The sequence below is a fragment of the Vigna umbellata genome, chromosome 5 (assembly GCF_029865625.1).
Source record: "Vigna umbellata cultivar VRB3 chromosome 5, Vumbellata_1.0, whole genome shotgun sequence".
Taxonomy (NCBI): Eukaryota; Viridiplantae; Streptophyta; class Magnoliopsida; order Fabales; family Fabaceae; genus Vigna; species Vigna umbellata.
In genome coordinates, this window is record NC_142169.1 from 37,748,686 (window position 1) to 37,766,734 (window position 18,049).

Here is an 18,049-nt window from a genome sequence, read left to right on the forward strand (position 1 = left end):
CTTTTGGAGTTGCTTAGACATGATTCCTCCCTTTTATTAATATTCTACAAAAGCAATGTAAAAGTATTTAGCAAAGAGAACATTCTAAGATTTTTAGAAAGAAAAGATTAAGTCCTTTATTCAACTTCCCTTTCTTGGTCTTAGAGTGAAGTTGATACTTCTTTGGATGGTAAGTCCCTAAAGGGGTTGCCATCACTAGTGGAAAAGAGTGTCAGTCCTCGGGGACGTCCAACACCGCTCGGTTTAGGACGAGAGTGAGAGTTCAAGGAGAACGTTCCTCACCGCTCGGTTTAGGACCAGGGGCTTTCGGAGAGCGTTCCCTGGGTTTTATTTGTATTGCCACGCAACATTCCAAAGTGTTAGGAAGGACTTTTTATTATATATTCTAGAAGATATGCCCCCTAACCGAGCGGTCAGGGCTACAACGACGGCTGCGGCTTCGCCTATGTCTCTGCTCCTCTTTTCTATACTACCATTCGGTACTTCTCCGTGGAGATCTTCTTGATGGGCTCCTTATCTGCGACCGTTCCTCCTTCAAGTATTTGCGGAGATGACCTGCACGAATATGTGCTTCGATCTTATCTTTGAGTGTTACACACTCTTCGGTAGTATGTCCCAGGTTTTGATGGTATTTAGTGCTTTCCTTCATCAGCATTTTTAGGTTAATGAAGCTTTCTAACCGAAAGAAGCTCAGCCCTAAGGGCTTCCTCAAGGATTTTTGCCCTGGGTGCATTGATAACTGTATAATGATCAAATTTAGGCGTTCGGGGGAAGTCCTTTGGTCGAGGATCTCCTCCCTTGTCGTTGCCACCGAACGGTCGTCTTCCGTCCTTTCTAACTCCGCCTGTAGAAGCTTCCAGCTGTTGTTTTTCCCTTGAGTTCCTCATATCTTCAATACGAATGAATTTACCAATCCTTTCCTAAACTTCATCCATAGTGTTGGTGGTCGGGCATACAATTTTTCAACAAAATATCCAGGTCTTAGGCATGAAGGCAAATTGTTGATGATAAAAGTGTGATTAACATCTTTAACTCATCGTGTGGTTTCAGTGTACCTTTTCATAAAGGCTTTCAAAGTTTCGCCCTTCTCTTGTTTGGTGTTTACCAATTTCACTGATGTTATCTCTTGTCTCCGATTGGCTGCGTATTGTCTCCTAAAGAGGGTTTCTACAGTGGTGAAGCAATCCACTATGTTGGGAGGAAGAGGGTTGTACCATTCCAATGTCTCTTCCTTGAGTGATAATGAGAAGGCTCTACACATGACCGGGTCGCTGTTTGTATAGAATGTCATTGCGTTACTGAACGTCCTTAAGTGATCGTCCGGATTAGTTGAACCATCATACTTATCCAATACGAGAGGAGTTTTTTCTGGCATTGGAGCTTGCATGATGGTCACCGTAAAAGGGATTAAACTGGTAGGCCGAACGATTTTTAGGGGTGTTGGCTCCCTTCTACCTCGACTGTTCGGGTTGGTTTGATTACGACTTGCTTCGTTGGTTTTCTCTCGGTTTGAGGCAGACCGCTCGGGAAGGACTCGTTCAGCCCTTAGCGCCACAATCTCCTCAGTGTGTTTCTGTTGCATCTCTTGTTGTGCTTGCGCCTGTGCCTAAATGGTCTGTGCTTGTGCTTGTATCTGTGTTTGCATATCTCTGATCCGTTCTCTTGTGCTCTACTGCTCCTCCATGTTTCTTGTGGTCACCATTGGGTTTCTTCTTTCTACTCTCGATCCCACGGTGGACGCCAAAATGTTTCGATAGGGATTAGTTCAGGACCGAGAGACTAACCTTTCCGACATGTCCTCCTTGCTTCTAAACGCTTGGATTGCCTGAACCGCTCGCTTTCAGTCTAGACCGCTCGATTGTCGCCTGCTTCGCTCGATTGTATTCTTGACCAGGGGGGAGGTACCTGCAAAAGGCACTCTAACGCTCAAGTTAGGAGTTGTTTAATGAACTGTTTATCACAATTGAGTATTTGAGTCTCGTAGAGTGTGTATTGAACGTACCTAGTTTTTGGCCTTGACCTTCTATTTATAAGCCATCTCATGGATCTTTTAAACTAAAACAGATCTAAAAGAATAAAAACAAACTTACCTTTATGTTCAGTGAGTTACTGATAAAGAGCTTATCTATCTTTATAATCAGATATCTTTGATTATTTTATCGTCTGCTAGACTATTGGCTCAATAATAATTTGAACGTTGGTCCAATTAGAGCTCAACATTGTTGAAGTAGCGGATGGACCAAACGACCCTTAATGGATGAATCGACCAGTCCATATCGTATAGTCATTGTCCACAAATAAAATCGATTTTGTTTTACACCTTTGTTGATTCTACTCATAGGTAAAATTATTTGGAGAAACTTCCATGTAATTACCTTTAGAAGAAAGAATGAAAAAACAATTTTAAATAAATTATATAATTAATTTATGCATAAATTAATTCATAGAAATTAAACTATATTAATTTCTCTAAAATCTTTTTTTATATTCGAAAATTAGTTATAAAGATTTTTTTTTTCAAATAGACAGATAAAGAATTCAGTTAACAAATAGTAAAGCAAAAAATAATTATTCAAAAGTAAAAAACACTAATACAAAAATCGCGTACAACGTCGAATATTTTGGGCTTTTAACGGCGAAATCGCGAACAACGTCATATCAGGAGACGTTAAATTTACGTCGAATTTAAAAAATTCGACGTTAAACTTAACGTCGAATTTTGTCAATATTCGACGTTAATCAATTTTTTTTGTTTTTTTTAATTAATTGTGATCCTTTTTTACAACTCTACGAGACCTGAAAAGCAGAAAAACAACAAATTTCAGTCTTTCGTATTTTATAAAGCATGAACTATGAACGTGTAGTATCAACAACAAACAATAATAACTAACAACAAACAAGTTCAATCAAACAACAACAACAAACAAGTTCAACTAAACAACAACAACAAACAAGTTCAACAAAAAAAATAACAGACAAGTTCTTCAAAACGAAAACGAAAACGAAAACAAAAACTAACCTTCAAAAGGTGGGTTCGTTGGAATAAAGTTTCGTCACAGTGAGAGAGAAAGCAGAATGCGCCTATGAAGGATAAGAGCACGAAAATAATCGGTTCAAACCAACAAAAGTCATACATAAAGTAATTAATTAACATGCATTTATATCAAATGAAAGAAAAATTACATGTGATGCTCGTCAAACTTTGTTCGAGAAAAGTTTGAGAAGAGAAGAGGGTATCGCGTGCTAAGATAAAGTGAATGAATTTTCAATCCCCCGCTCAAATTTTTATTGAATTCCCTAACATTTTGACGTCGAATTTAAAAGTCATTCGACGTTTTATATCCTTTTACGTCGAATTACAATTCTAAACGACGTTTAATAATTGCATTTATTTACAAAAATGCCACAACTCATTTTTAACGTTGGTAATTCAGTGGTTAGACGTTAAACGCGTGACATTATAAGTTGCTTTTGTACTAGTGAACATTTTTAATTGAGTCAGTAAACTGGATTACTATTCAACTAATTAAATTCATTTAAAATTAATAGATTGAAAACGAAACAACACATATAAAGCGAAAGATTGCAAAATTCAAAACACACAGATTGTTGGGATAAACTTAAATTTTAGGGTTATATTAATATTTTTGTTTAAATCTTATTTTATTAGTTTTGAGTCTAGTAATATTTAGTTTAATTTGATAGAGATAAAATAGAGACAGGTAGTTATGATTTTTTGTTTATCTAGGTACAATATTATTTTATGATAGATTAAACAAATTTTATTTTTAAGATAGTTGATATTTTATTTTCAGATTTTATTTTTATTTTCGTAATATTGTAAGTATCACGAATGTGTGTATCATGAGATTTTCCTAACAGTGGTATCAAAGCTTTAAGCTCTTAGTACCGAGAGAGAGAAAGAGAGAGGAGAGAGTCAAACATCGTGAGAGAAAAAGTGCTCGATCTTTTTTAGAAGAGATGGCAAAGGTAGTCAACGGAATGAGTGTGCAACAATTGTCAGAAAAGACCAATTATGAGAATTGTTCTTTGCAGATGTAGGTTCTTCTTGGATCCCAAGATGTATGGGACATCGTGGAAGACGGGTACAATTAACCTACAAATGATGAGCATCAGACAGTGAACCAGATTGCTGCATTAAAAAAGATACGAGTGAAAGACAAATCAACTTTGTACTTTCTATATAATGGATTCGAGAAAATAACTAATGCAAAGTCAGCAAAAGAAGCATGGGAAATTCTGAAGGTGGCATACAAAGCAGATACTCGAGTGAAGCACGTCCGAGTACAAGCTCTTAGAAGAGAGTTTGAACATATGGAGATGGATGAAAAAGAGGGAGTTACTGAGTTTATACCTCGAGTGCAGAAGATGGTCAACCAACTCGGAATGAACGGAGAAGAGGTTCCTCCTAATCAGGTTGCGGAAAAAATCTTGAGAAATTTAACGGATGATTTTGAAAGTATCATGGTCACTATTGAAGAGACAAAGGATTTCTCAACTCTCACTATGGAGGAATTAGATGAGTCATTAAAAGCCCACGAATTGAGGAAGAAAAAGAAAAAGACCCGACGATCAAGCACTACAGGTATATTTTGACTCGAATAAAACTCGGATTACTCAGAGCCGAGGTCCTGACGGCAGATGGCAAGGAAGCCGAGGACGAGGTGGACATGGCCGAGGTAATTTTCACAATGATAATGAAGAGCAAATCGGTCAATAGAATTGGCGTGACCGAGGACAAGGAAAAGGCCGAGGAGATCGGTCAGGAGTTAAGTGTTTTAAGTGTGGCAAGTATGGCCACTATGCAAACGAGTATAAATCAAGCAAGTGCTACAATTGTGGTAAGGCAAGCCATATTGCAAAGTATTGCAAGGTAGAGACAAAGAGGGAGATGAATATCTTTACTGAAGATGCAGAAAAAATGTTGCTGGCAAAGAGCTCGGATACAATGGACATGGAAAATTCGGTCTCAATAATGGATGAAGTGATCTCGGTAAAAGGTGCGACAAACGTGGAAAAGGAACTCAAACAAAAAGATGAAGAGATTCAGCAGATAGGGAGTCTTCTGGATTAAGTTAATGAAATTATGAATAAACAGAGGGTTGAGCTTGAGGAGCTGAAGAAGACGACTCTTGAAAAGGAAGAGAAAACATCTAGCGTTCTTGAACCAAATAAAAAAAGGAAAGAAGAAGATGAAGAAGAGATGAAGGCTGATGAGATTTCTACCAACTCAGTATGGTATCTAAATACTGGGGCAAGCAATCATATGTGTGGAAACGAGAAGTGCTTTTATAAACTCACCAAGGTGGAGGGCAAATTTATGTCTTTTGGAGATGACTCCAAGGGCGTGGAACAATTCGACATATGCAGAAGAATGGACGAGTTGGAGAGATTAGGGATGTTTACTATGTTCCAAAGCTAAAGAGTAATATTTTAAGCATGGGTCAGATAATTGAAAAAGGTAATTCAGTTGTTATGAAAAAAAGCAGGTACTGTATTTAAAGGATAAGTGTGGTCGTCTAACAACCCAGGTAAAAGCAAAGAAGAACCGATTGTATGAACTGGAGCTGAAAATCTTGGAGAGAAAATGTTTGAAACAAGATATGACTAGCAAGAGTTTGGATAACTTCAACTCAAATATGATGGAAAGAAGCAAACCCGGTGTGGGATGATGCACATGGAAAGTCGAATAAAGGAAGAAAGAATTTAAGTTTATGCAGGAGTTTGTTGGAATAAACTTAAATTTTAGGGTTTTATTAATAATTTTGTTTAAATCTTATTTTATTAGTCTTGGGTCTAGTAATATTTAGTTTGATTTAGTAGAGATAAAATAGGGATAGGTAGTTATGATTTTCTTTTTATCTTGGTACAATATTATTTTATGATAGATTAAGCAGATTTTATTTTTAAGATAGTTGATATTTTATTTTCAGATTTTATTTTTATTTTTGTAATATTGTAAGTATCACAACTATTTAAAACCCTTCAGTTATCAATAAATAGCAGACTCAAGTTTAGAAAAATATCAGTTTATCAAAGATTTTCTTAACACATATTACCTGAACTCACCACGTTCTTTAACCTTCCATAGTCTTTATAAATTGAAGAAACTTGAACAATGAATGGTGCAAAAATTGTAGAAAAGGGGAGAAAAGAGATTTTCTTAAATCCCAAAAGAAAAGGGAAAAAAACTACATTAATAAGTTTCCTGTATAAATTCTCACAATGAATTGACCTATTTATAATTGTCAATTCGTTTAGAATTGCTAGTCTACCCTGCCTTGCAAGATTCGAAGAAGAACTCATGTTTTAGGGCTTAAATTGAGTAAGATATCCTCAAATTAGTCACAGTATGCTAAACATTTGTGTCAACACATCTGAGTCAACTTCAAAGCTATATTTGACCTCTACTTGGTACCAATTGGCGAATTTGGTATTCCGCAAACCTTGTAGATCTTTTTTCCACTGTGTCTGGCATATAAGGAGCATAAAAATTATAAATATGCTCAAGTAATAGAAAAAATACGAAAGCAAAAATATATATGCACCAAAAGATTAAAAAGTTTCTTCTAAAGTGTAATTCAATTCAATAATAAAACATGATGTTATATTACCTAACTTACAAATATTTCCTGAAAGAACTTATATAAGTAACTAATGTGTCAAAAATAGTAACAATGAATCACTTATATTAATAATGAGGTACCATATTAGCATTTGATATGCACACAAAAAACAACTAACATTTGTCATATCATTATTTTATTTTATTTTTCATCATTTGTTCGTATGTATCAATGATAATATATATTTGTTGGAAATTTAATACTTTTTAGTATATAAGTAAAAACAATTCTCAGCTTACAAAAGTTAAACTCACTTCATATCATAATATTAAAATTTATTTTAACAAAATTTATTATTTAACTGTTATCAAATAATCTATAAATATTTAATCTTACATTATAATTTATATATGTCCCACTTTGATAACAATAGAGAGGAATGAAACCAACATTCACACAAAAAATAAAATAAAATAAAATATAACCAACCCCACTCACCTTCTAACAAAATAAGTTATTCCCCCAAATACCACTAAAAATCCAATCTTGCTTCATTTCCTAGGCCAACAACTACAAACCTAGGTGAACTTATTCCATATGGAGGAAATATTTCCATCACATTTTCTAAATTACTTCCACCTAACATTTTTAGGGAAAATAAGTTGGCAAGTAATACATTGGGTATATTTTAAAGAATTCATAGTTATGATTAATTTACTCTTTCTATAAACAAGAAGCTGAAAGCCAGGAAAATTTATATATACATACATATATAATATAAAAGAACATATTAAATTACTTCTAAAGTAATTTCAGGAGAGTCAATTTTTTATACAACGATTAAATGTATATTATTTACTTGGACCATCATATTGAAAAAATGATATGTGAAAGTATTTTTTAAAACATTATTAGCTTGATCTCTTCTGTATAAAAGATGTATGGATGATTTGAAATTAATTGTTTGAATAAGCATTGTTCATTATTTATAATTTAGATCACTACCATACTTCTAAAATATCATGCATATAGAAACAATATGTTTGAAGCACAATTGAACATCTAAAATATATAATCATTTGAGCAAGTATTTATGGATTAATGAAGAAGTATCACTTGCTCATTCTTTTTACATACTTTAAATCACAATACGCTTCAAAGGAGTACAGCTAAGTGAACATTGCAATAGGTTTCGTGAGCTTCATGCTTCACGCCTAAAACTATATTTCACATGAAAGAGCTTTGATTTTGTGCTTATTTCCGCTGACAAAGTCATAAAATTATTATTACATCTAAATCCTATGGATATTGTATTGGTTTAACGAGTAATGAAACTAAAGTTACTTTAGATTAAATAGTGAAATTTCTCAAATTTTAGGTCTGAAAATAAATCCATAGTTTTAGAGTAGCAAAGTAATCCCAAATTATTTTTCTTTTATTATCAAACTTAATGCAATCTAAATGCTACTTTTTTTTCTTTAATCAAAATCTACAGAAGCTGTAAAAGAATTTGTTCCAATTACATAAGTTGAAAAATAATCGAACTTTTCTCAATTTTGATTTGGGTTGAATAGTGATGGTGGTATGTGAAAGGGGAAAAAATGAGGATCGGGGTCAAAATAAAGGTTCTAAAAATCTATATATTTAGATTATAAAACTAATTTTTAAAGATGTAATCATACTAAAGAGATTTACATCCATAAACTTTCGATAAGATTTAACATTGTTATATAAAAGTTGACAAAGGAATAAATTAACACAAAAATGTTAAAGAATCAAATCAGATAATATTGAATATAATTAGAGGACCAAACTAGTATGATTAATTTTTTAATTTTAAATTAATAGTTTGCATTAATATTTTAACTGATATAAACAAACATTAATTAACATAAATATATAAAACAATGTAAGGTAATGTATTATTTGTTTTTAAATGACTTATTATAGTCATTCACAAATATTATCAAACCAAATTGAATAAAAAGCGATTATCATTTGAGAGAGAATGTTAAGTGAATAATTTTTTTATTAAAAAAATTAAAATATTGTATAATAAAATAAGTTGTTGGAATAAACAATTATAAAAGAAATTAAAATTTTATAGAGAGAGTAATTTGGTTATTTAGAATTAAATGATTCAAAATTTTATTTGAAAAGTAATAATTTGAAAGTCTTTTGTATTTATGTTTTTCTTTCTTCTTTTTTTATACTTTCATTTTGTTGGAGGCTCAATCATTTTCTGTTTATATATCATTAGTTGAGTTAAGATTGAAAAGTTGTTGATTTGATTAACGTTTGGGTATAGTTAGTTCAATACCATGTTCACAAGAATTACTTTTAAAAGAAAAGTTTATTGTTATTATTTTTTAGCCGACAGGTTAAGTTTTTCTTCTATTGATATAAAGAACCAACATTGTGATCTTTAAGATTGTTCTTCTGACGGATGAAGAAAACATTGTGATCTTATAGATGATTCTTTCTTTTAAAACTTTTAGTTGAGTGATTACATTTTAAAAAATATTCAAATCTTTGTATTCAAAACAAAAGTCTAGTTTGTTTTATATAATATAATATTGTAAAATAAATGTATTGTAAACAATATTATACATAAAATAAACAATATAACAACAAATAAATTGTTAATATATTATTTAATAAAAAGTAAAAATAAAAATATCCACATCATGTTTAAGAAAATAATAAAGTTGTGTTTTGTAATTAAATAAATAATAATAATAATAAAAGAATTTCTTATAAGAAAAAAATAAATAAATAAATATTATAAAGACACGAAAATAATTATAAATCTGAATAATTAGAACTTACTGAACACTATTTCAGTAATATTTATAATAAAGTACAAACTACTATAAAGTCATGCTTATTCAACATTAGTAATGGAAACCAAATAAACTTTTCAATAAAGAAAAGAAAAAAAAATTAAAACTAACTAAAATCACTAGTGAGTACTCTTCATAAATATAAAAATATTATTAAATCTGTAATAAAGAATGATTTATCAAAACAACAATTTATAAAGTCTAATAATACTGATATAAAATTGTACAAAAGTAGCACCAATTTCAATGTATAAAAATAACAAAAGAAATTCTCTATCCTCTTTTTTTCTAATTTAAAAATCTTTAATGATAGAAGAATAGTTGATTTAAAAAAGTGAGTAAGAACATTAAAAAAACATTTTTAATACTAATATAATTCACGTTATTACTAAAAAAAATAGTAAAGAAAGAAGGAATGAAGTTGAGCATGTCACCTTGAAGTGTCACCTACGTTTTCGAAAATAGAAATAAAACACAGCCACCACGGCTGCACCTCCGGCTGCAACCAGCGGCCACATAAACCCTAATCCCTTCTTCTCTTCCTCGTCCTCAATTTCACTGTTCTGTTTCCTTTCCACACCCTTCGCTTCCTCCAAATCTTTGATTCTCTGTTTCAGTCTTTCAATCTCTTTCTCTTTCTCGCCAACCTTCTCTCTCATTTCCTCCTCCACGCGAACTCTTTTACACCGCTCCTCGCTCTTCCGCACTTCCAGAACGCCAATCCTCCGCTCCAGATCGCGCACCTTCATCTCGCTCTCTGCGTTCATCTGCTTCATAGTCTTTGTCTCCCTCTCCAGAAACGTCAACATTCTCTCTCGATCCTCGAGCACGCTGCTCAGCACCACCGCCTCTGATCCGGCCTTCTCAACGGCATTCATCTCCGACTCCAGTTCCTCCGCCTCTCGCCGCAGCGACTCGATCTCTATCTTCAGATTATGGATCTCGTCCTTCTTCGACGCGTTATCGCGCTCCAGCGCCTCCATCTTCGACACGACGCCGTTCGCGATATCCATCGCTGTGGGAGAAAGTAAATCGATGAGATTCGATCGGTGTGAAGAGTGCTCGTGATTTCTAGGTGGCGAAAGGGGGGATGATAGGAACAGTGGATAGTGAGAGATTGATGAGTGGAAAGGAGTGCGAGAGAATGAATGACGAGGTCGCGAGGACGAGCGTTTTCCGGGAAAATTTGGGAGGATTTTCCTGGAAAGGGAGAAGGAGAATGCAATTTTCGCGCGCAGAGTTTTATTCTGTTATCGTTTTCACTTTCCCTCTGAGACGTTGGATTTAAACTTCAAATCTTGTCTAGCTGAAACTCTATTAATCAAAATTTATAGAAAAATAAATGAATAAAGTTTTTTAAATTTAAATTAATTTATTATGAGTTAAAAAATAATTTTTAGAGACATTTAATGAGATCTTAGGAAAGACTGGGTGTAAGAAACATAAAAGAACATTCCTTGATTCCAGAAATTATAACAAATAATATTTTGCAAAATATATTTACATAAATTTCCAGTTAATTATTTGAAAAATTAAATAAGTTAGCGAAAATAACCTGCTATTGCAAAATTTTATTTAAACTTATAAAGGTTAAATTATCACCTCATGAGAATTATTTCGTATAAACTTTCACCAAAATTCATTTATGAGAAACATTGTTTACTAATTTTGAAAAACAAAATCAGATGTTATAAACATGTCTAACTTCAAACTAAAAGACAAACTAAATCAAATTTATTCCACCGAATGCCTCCTTTAAATTGTATTAATCTCAATTTCACACATTCTCATGCCTCTCACACTGGCTTAGTAAATGGTCTTCTATTTTTAGTAATTTTGACATTACTACTTGTTAAATATTTTTCTTTCTTTGATAGCCATTATTAGAAAATCATAAAATCACCATTAATCCTTAACCCTATTTTAAATTAAATTGAAAATTTTAAAAATCGTATAATGACTCGCTACAGTTACACAGTGTCAACATTGATGTTCATTATCCTTTATTAAACCCAAACAATAAATGACACAAGCCAACATAGATCAAAATAAATAATGAAATATTTTTAAAGAATGAAAAATTAAAGATCAAAACCAAAACTTGTTCAATTTAGAGGGAATAAGATGATACTTAAGTCGTTTATTTGGTAAGGTATATGAGATACTAGGTTTGTGAAATCCCATAAATCAAATTAAAAGTACAAACCGTCAAGAAATTTGTTTCATGGATGTGTCTTCAATGCAAACACCCAAAATGAGTTTCTCTGGATTCACTTATATTATAGGACTAAATTTCATCATCAAAAGTCTCTAGACAGTTCTAACCAAAATTTATACAAAAGCATCACCAAGAAAACAGCTCTAATCCTAAAACTGTCATTTTTTTTCTCCAGAGATTTTGTCCCCCTGGTCAAATTATTCACAAGAAAAACACCCTTCTTCTAGAACATTCTTGTCATACCATACTGAACAGGACCCACCTTTCTATGAGCAGTGGCCCCAGCTGCAGCACTGCTTCCACCATATGTCTTTGGCTGCAACAAGTTTGTCTCTATGACTATTTGATCACCTTGCTCTAACTTGTTAACTCCTGCCCTTGTCATAAAAAAGGGATTTGTATCAATATTAATAGCTATATCTGGTGCCCTCTTGGCATTAATTCCAAATTGTTCTTGATCATGTTGTTTTGCTTGCAAAGGCACACTCTTGTCAGCTTCTGTTGCAGCCCTTTCTTGATTTGCAGTGCTGGATCTCTGATGATAATAGTACCCTGGGGGAACAGGTTGAGTAGGAAGCACAGAACCTCTGATAAACGACCTAGGATCATAAGAATCCTTGACAATGTTATCGTACTCGTATGGAACAACTGGCCCCACAACTTTACCAGGTTTTGCTGAAAAATAAATGAAATCATTAGGCCTTCTTTGTTCATTGTTTCAAAAGAGGGTTTTTGATTTTCTAAAATATAGTAACAAAAGGTGGCTCCTAGAAGATGATACTACATAAAAGGATGAGACAACATTCATCAGTTGTTTCCAAATTTTGGCTTTTATAAAATACTTGTTCGGAAAACAAAATTCAAAACTAAACAAACTTTGGATGAGAAAGTGATTGCTGAATAATGTGAAATTGTTCTGAAACACAAAAAGGTAAGAAGGGAATCAAACATGCCTTTAATTATTAATCAATGATCATGCACGAAAACTTAACAGACAACAATGATAACAACCCCATACCTAGTGGAATTCTTGGTGGTCCCTGCATTGACCTTGGCACTAGAATTTTTGTATCTCTGGAATTCCTGTTGCATTCCTCAGCAGTTGGTCGGTTTTTGCAGGCAACAATGTTTGATTGATCTTTTGGGTGTATTGTATTAGAATTTGAATGTACAATGGTTGACCTGTCAATAAGCCAAAAGCATGAGAATATGATCAAACATATTATGCTCTCCTTCCAAACCAACATGAATCATACAAATCATAAATAGTCCCTCCATTACTAGAATGTCAATATTTCATTGATCATGAGCAGAATCAAATTAGCGATTTGTATCGTAGGACTTTCAGTCTTGTGATTACCATCTTAACATATGCATAATATAATAAAAAAGTAACCACTACAATTGGAATGCATCAAATGTCACAAGAAATCCAATGAGCAGCTGAGTTTATGAATCAGAAACATTACCTTGGAAGAGAAACATGCTTTCTTTCAAGTGGCATAACATGACCATTTTTACCATTTTCCTCCAGATGAGCAAACTGCTTTCTGAATTGATCGACAGCACTGTAAAAAATTGCAGCAAAAAAGTAAACTCAGATGAAAGCAAAATTCGAAATTGACAATTCTCAAGAGGGCAAAAAAGATAACATGTTATAAACAGTTGAAAACCAATTACGAAAATAAAAACCTTGGATAAAGAAAATTGGTTCTCTCATTTCCATTCATGTAGTCTTTCAATAGCTGAGGGTGATACTCTAGAATCTCACGGAAAATCAGTTCTCGAATGTCTTCCTTTGTTACTCTTCGTCTTTCAAATTCAAATTCCATTTTTGTGATAGGATGGCAAGATGGCTCCTTCTCAACTTTTGCCAGCCCCTTAAAGTAAGGATCAGCCAATGCCTGAACACACAAAAGCATTTAAGAAACAGTTATCACAAATGTCAAGATACCACAGTATAGATTGTTATTCACTATGATTCATTATATCTTTTATTGTTCACACTATAAATAGCACATTTCAATGCACATAACATAAGAAGCAGAGAAGAATGTAACAAACCAACCTCTTCTGCCGTAGGCCGATCTTTTGGATCAAAAGCCAACAACCTTTCCAGCAGACGCAGTGCTAAAGGGTTTGCATTGGGAAACTTTTGAGAAAACGGCACAGGCTGCTTTTTCCTCATGCTAGTTAGGTATCTCCTTGCTTTCTCATTGCGTACCTGCATCCATCACAAAAAATGGTTATGATCGGTTTCAGCAACTTCTGGTGCATCCTAAGCTACACAACTAAAATGGTTCTTACAGAATTGAAGAAAATATTTACCCGTGATATAGTATCAAGTGAAGGTGTCCCAAGCAGATCTGTCATCAGGTCCAATTGGTGGACTACATTTTTCCCAGGAAAAAGTGGCTTTCCCATTAGTACTTCAGCAAAGATACAACCTATACTCCATATATCAATTGCTGGTGTATACTGCATCAAGATTTACTAAAAACTTAGACCTATCAAACACACAATAGCTTCACATTGAGTAAATAATTTATCATCAACCACCAAAATGTTAGTTCAATGTATCACAGATTTTGCTTCATATTGCAGTCAATACTGAAGAGTTAGTTTGATGGCAGATAAAAAATAACAGAAAAAATATGTAACTTACAGAATGATAACAAAGAACAGATTGTCCTTCCATCCTAGGTCATGTGGTTAGTTAATGGATAGAAAAGGAGATGAAAGAATGAATGTTTGATGGTATGATAAGTCGACACTCAGTACATATACTTCGTCTCTCACTTTTTCAATGTCCACAGAAATCTGGAAAATCCATACCTTTGAGTAAAATGATCCACATAGCTCTGGAGCTCTATACCACCTTGTAGCAACATAATCCTATAGACAAATGCATTAAAATAACAACAAGAAACATCAGTCTCTTCCCTCCAAAATAACAACAAAAATGAAAACAAGAAAAGCCAAAATAAATTAAATATATGAAGGAAGCAAACGATGCAAATATTTAGAGAAAAATACCGTCCAAAATATAGTTGTTGGCGTGTCACTGAAGGCAACTCTAGCTAACCCAAAATCACAGATTTTAAGCTTACAGTTTGCATTTGCCAGTATATTCTTTGGTTTCAAATCTCGATGATAGACATTTGCTGCATTGTACAAGTTAAGAATCAGATACACAATATTGAAATCAATGCAAGCATACTCATTACGAAGTAGACAAATGTTAGACCCTCCCCTTAACGAAGGTCTCACATTTTGACAAATACTAAAAGTGTACAATTTTATGATTTAAGGGGGAACTGATAATAAAAAAGGAAACAAAAGCAACTGATAAAAATAATGTGCCCAATTCTGACATCTCCATTGGTGGGAATGCTGAAAAATTATTCAGTTTCAGATACAACTTCTGAAAGTAGAAGGCACATGTTATAGGCATTAGCCACACAATGTGCATTTACATATACATGTAACGAAGACATAGCAATGTTTACCACTATGAATGTACTTCAATGCTCGAAGTAATTGATAAAGGAAAAACTGATAGTGTTCTTTTGTCAAGTCATCATTGGCTTTGATGACTTGATGAAGATCAGACTCCATGAGCTCAAAAACAACATAGATATCTTTGAAGTCCTTCCATGATGGAGGCAGCATAATGTGTTTTATTTCTACAATATCAGGATGTCGAAGAAGTCTGAGCAGCTTTATCTCACGGAGAATTCGAGCAGCATCAGATATATGCTCGAAGATGTCATGAATCTTCTTAATTGCCACTTTTTCTCCGGTGCGAGTGTCAATGGCTGAACAGACAACACCATAACTACCCTTCCCAATGACTTCTTGAATCCTGAACTGGTTGGCATCACCATATTCAGAGAAAAAGTCCATATCTGTAGCTTATTCCCCATTGCAAAATCCAGAAAGTTAGAATTCGAAAGTCTGAAAACATTAGCAAATCAAACTAAAGCAACAAAGTAAAAGCAAAAGCTTCAGTATAGATAGAAATTAAAATGAAAAGCATGTTTTCCTTCTTGCAGATAAATTAACAGACACAATTGAAAAAAAATTGCTTTAGATTTGGAGAATTCACATTAGGGAAATATCATAGTATCAAAAAGAGTTATAATCTCAACAACAGTCAGATTTTATCTCCAGGAAAATGACCATTTTCACACGCATTGGAGTAACACAGGCAAACTAACATACATATATAATATATTAAATACAAAAACATGAATTGCTTCCATCAATATTTTAGTATTGGAACTGGTAATTGGTGGCTTAAGGGGGATTGAACAAGTATTAGGAAAATTATTTTAATAATTAAAAATACACAAAAAATATTAAAAAATATACAATATCATAATTTGTCGATGCTAAAAACTAAAATAAAACACAATTTTATAGGTTCTTAACATTAAAATTACACATAAAAGTCTAAATAAACTATGTGTATCATGTTTAAATTGGCATTTTAATAATATACATCAATATTTATTGATAAAAATAAGTTTATATGTAGACTAAAAAAAACGACATATTTATGCAATTCAAAATCAACTTCATATTTCAACTTGTACAAAATCAAATACATATTTGCATTGAAGCAAATCAACATTTTCTATTTTCTTTCAATTCAACAGGAATGTAGACACTGATTCCGCAAGAAGAGCATCAACACATAAAATACACATGCGTTACCAACTCCAAATCCCAACTCTTTATACAATCTATTACACCTAATTAATTATTTAAAATAAATTCAACCCATTCCATAAAACAAGGAAATGCAAGCATAGAGAAAATAGAATAAACCAGAAACCTAACAAAACAAGAACAAAGAGTAGACAAAATCTTATCCGATCAAGAAAAACTTGTAAGCATATAAAAAAGTGAATGCCACTTGGTATTGGCGCAAACTTGAAAAGGCTCAACTCAACAAGTGTGGAAAGAGAAAAATAAAATATGATGGGGTCAATAAAATAGCAATCTAATTCGTTAAAATGCAAGTACATTACATCAAACCCTCCGAAAAATGTTGGAAACTAGAAGATCTAGCGGTGCCAGCCAAATCATGTGCAAGAAATATTCTAGAGAGAGAGAGAGAGAGAGAGAGGGACTAAATCATTGATGGACCCTAAGGAGAAATGCTATATTAAAAAATTCTCAGCACACACCATTCATTCACCAACACAACCATAGACTCATCACACTGAAAATTTGTCTATCTCAGACAACATTCAGATTAAACAAAAGCACACAAATCCAATCTTTATTCCCCAATCCCAATTACACAATTACAAAGCCAATCAACACAAATACACACCACACAATAAAAACTCCACCTTTTTCCGGTGATCTTGCTGCATTTTCCCCTGACACCCAAAAATTCTCCAAAACATACCTATAGAGTGAAGATCAAGCCCAAAACTGAACAAAATCAGGTCCCAAATTTACTTCCCTCAAAAATCAAATCTCTCACACCGTTTTCCTCACCCACATTTGCCCCACCTACCCCTGCTCATTATCACAAACCCACAACAATACCAGCTTATTCTCCCTTCCCCCAAACCCTTCTTCACCAAACATAGAACCCAATTGAGATCCCACATGCACCTTCCCTTTCCAAAACCACCCTCTAACATACACTCCACCCCACCAGCAAAAGCACTCTCATTTCCACACAAAAATCCACCTTTCAGCTACCCTCAACCAGAAAACCACAATTTGTTTCACCCCACAAAGCCAAACCAGAAGAACAACAACAGAAAGCAGGTGCCAAGATCGTCGAATGCATAAGATCTGCGTACACCGACAAAGAGAGAGAAAATTGAAATTTCTTTTAGAACTTTGAGGCTTAAATCTAGTTTATGCCTTTAGTATATCTTATCCATAACGTATATTGAGAGATACGTACCTGAATACACAAAAGTACGCATACGAGTGTGCTTTGTTAATTTTTTAAATACAAAATAGACGGTGCTTGTAAATGGGGGAAAGGAGGGAGGGTACTTTAGTAAATTTGTGTGGCATAGGGAAGATTCTCTCACACTAATATGAAATTGTTGGTACGTATCCCTCTGCGACTGACAGGTGGCATGTTGGGCGGACCCATGACACGTGGCGTGTTTCCATTGGTTTTTGGTTGTAGGTGGATGCCACGTGGCGGTGCTGAAAAGTTAGAGGATTAGTTTTGCAGTGCTATTATTGTCTTATTTGCTTTGTATTTTTAAGTAGTGTGGAAGGATTAGGATGAAAATGTGGTGGCACTTGCCTTTGCATAAGTCAATCTTCAACTATTTTTCTTATTTACTTATTTGATTTATGTGATATATTCCAACTTGTAGTTGGAAATTCTCACAAGATTATTAAAATAAATTTAT

At 33.5% G+C, this 18,049-nt stretch overlaps 3 protein-coding genes across 8 annotated transcripts; 1 reads left to right on the forward strand and 2 right to left on the reverse strand.

Annotated features, from left to right (window-relative positions):
- The first annotated feature begins 3,981 nt into the window (after positions 1-3,981).
- LOC148198288 (uncharacterized) lies at positions 3,982-5,443 on the forward strand. Its single transcript, XM_088115742.1, has 5 exons — positions 3,982-3,990; positions 4,138-4,544; positions 4,643-4,700; positions 4,742-5,014; positions 5,120-5,443. Exons 1-5 carry the CDS (start codon positions 3,982-3,984, stop codon positions 5,441-5,443), a joined length of 1,071 nt encoding a protein of 356 aa, XP_087971868.1.
- A 744-nt stretch (positions 5,444-6,187) lies between these two features.
- LOC124840030 (uncharacterized) lies at positions 6,188-10,725 on the reverse strand. Of its 2 annotated transcripts, none has more exons than XM_088092015.1 (2): positions 9,882-10,725; positions 6,188-6,492 (listed from the first exon to the last, which is right to left on the reverse strand). In XM_088092015.1, the coding sequence occupies exons 1-2, from the start codon at positions 10,441-10,443 to the stop codon at positions 6,416-6,418; spliced, it is 639 nt and encodes a 212-aa protein (XP_087948141.1). In that variant the 5' UTR covers positions 10,444-10,725; the 3' UTR covers positions 6,188-6,415. The 2 variants fall into 2 exon arrangements, with proteins under 2 accessions (XP_087948141.1, XP_047171968.1); XM_047316012.2 differs by having other exon boundaries at positions 9,865-10,725.
- Positions 10,726-11,587: 862 nt separating this feature from the next.
- On the reverse strand, positions 11,588-17,520 carry LOC124840028 (mitogen-activated protein kinase 20-like). 5 transcript variants are annotated; one of them, XM_047316009.2, is made up of 10 exons: positions 17,071-17,520; positions 15,158-15,556; positions 14,685-14,812; positions 14,484-14,543; positions 13,977-14,126; positions 13,717-13,872; positions 13,341-13,552; positions 13,118-13,216; positions 12,667-12,830; positions 11,588-12,323 (listed from the first exon to the last, which is right to left on the reverse strand). In XM_047316009.2, exons 2-10 carry the CDS (start codon positions 15,552-15,554, stop codon positions 11,872-11,874), a joined length of 1,818 nt encoding a protein of 605 aa, XP_047171965.1. In that variant the 5' UTR covers positions 15,555-15,556; positions 17,071-17,520; the 3' UTR covers positions 11,588-11,871. The 5 variants fall into 5 exon arrangements, with proteins under 5 accessions (XP_047171965.1, XP_047171966.1, XP_047171961.1 ...); XM_047316010.2 differs by having other exon boundaries at positions 15,158-15,562; XM_047316005.2 differs by having other exon boundaries at positions 17,012-17,520.
- Between the last annotated feature and the right edge of the window lie 529 nt (positions 17,521-18,049).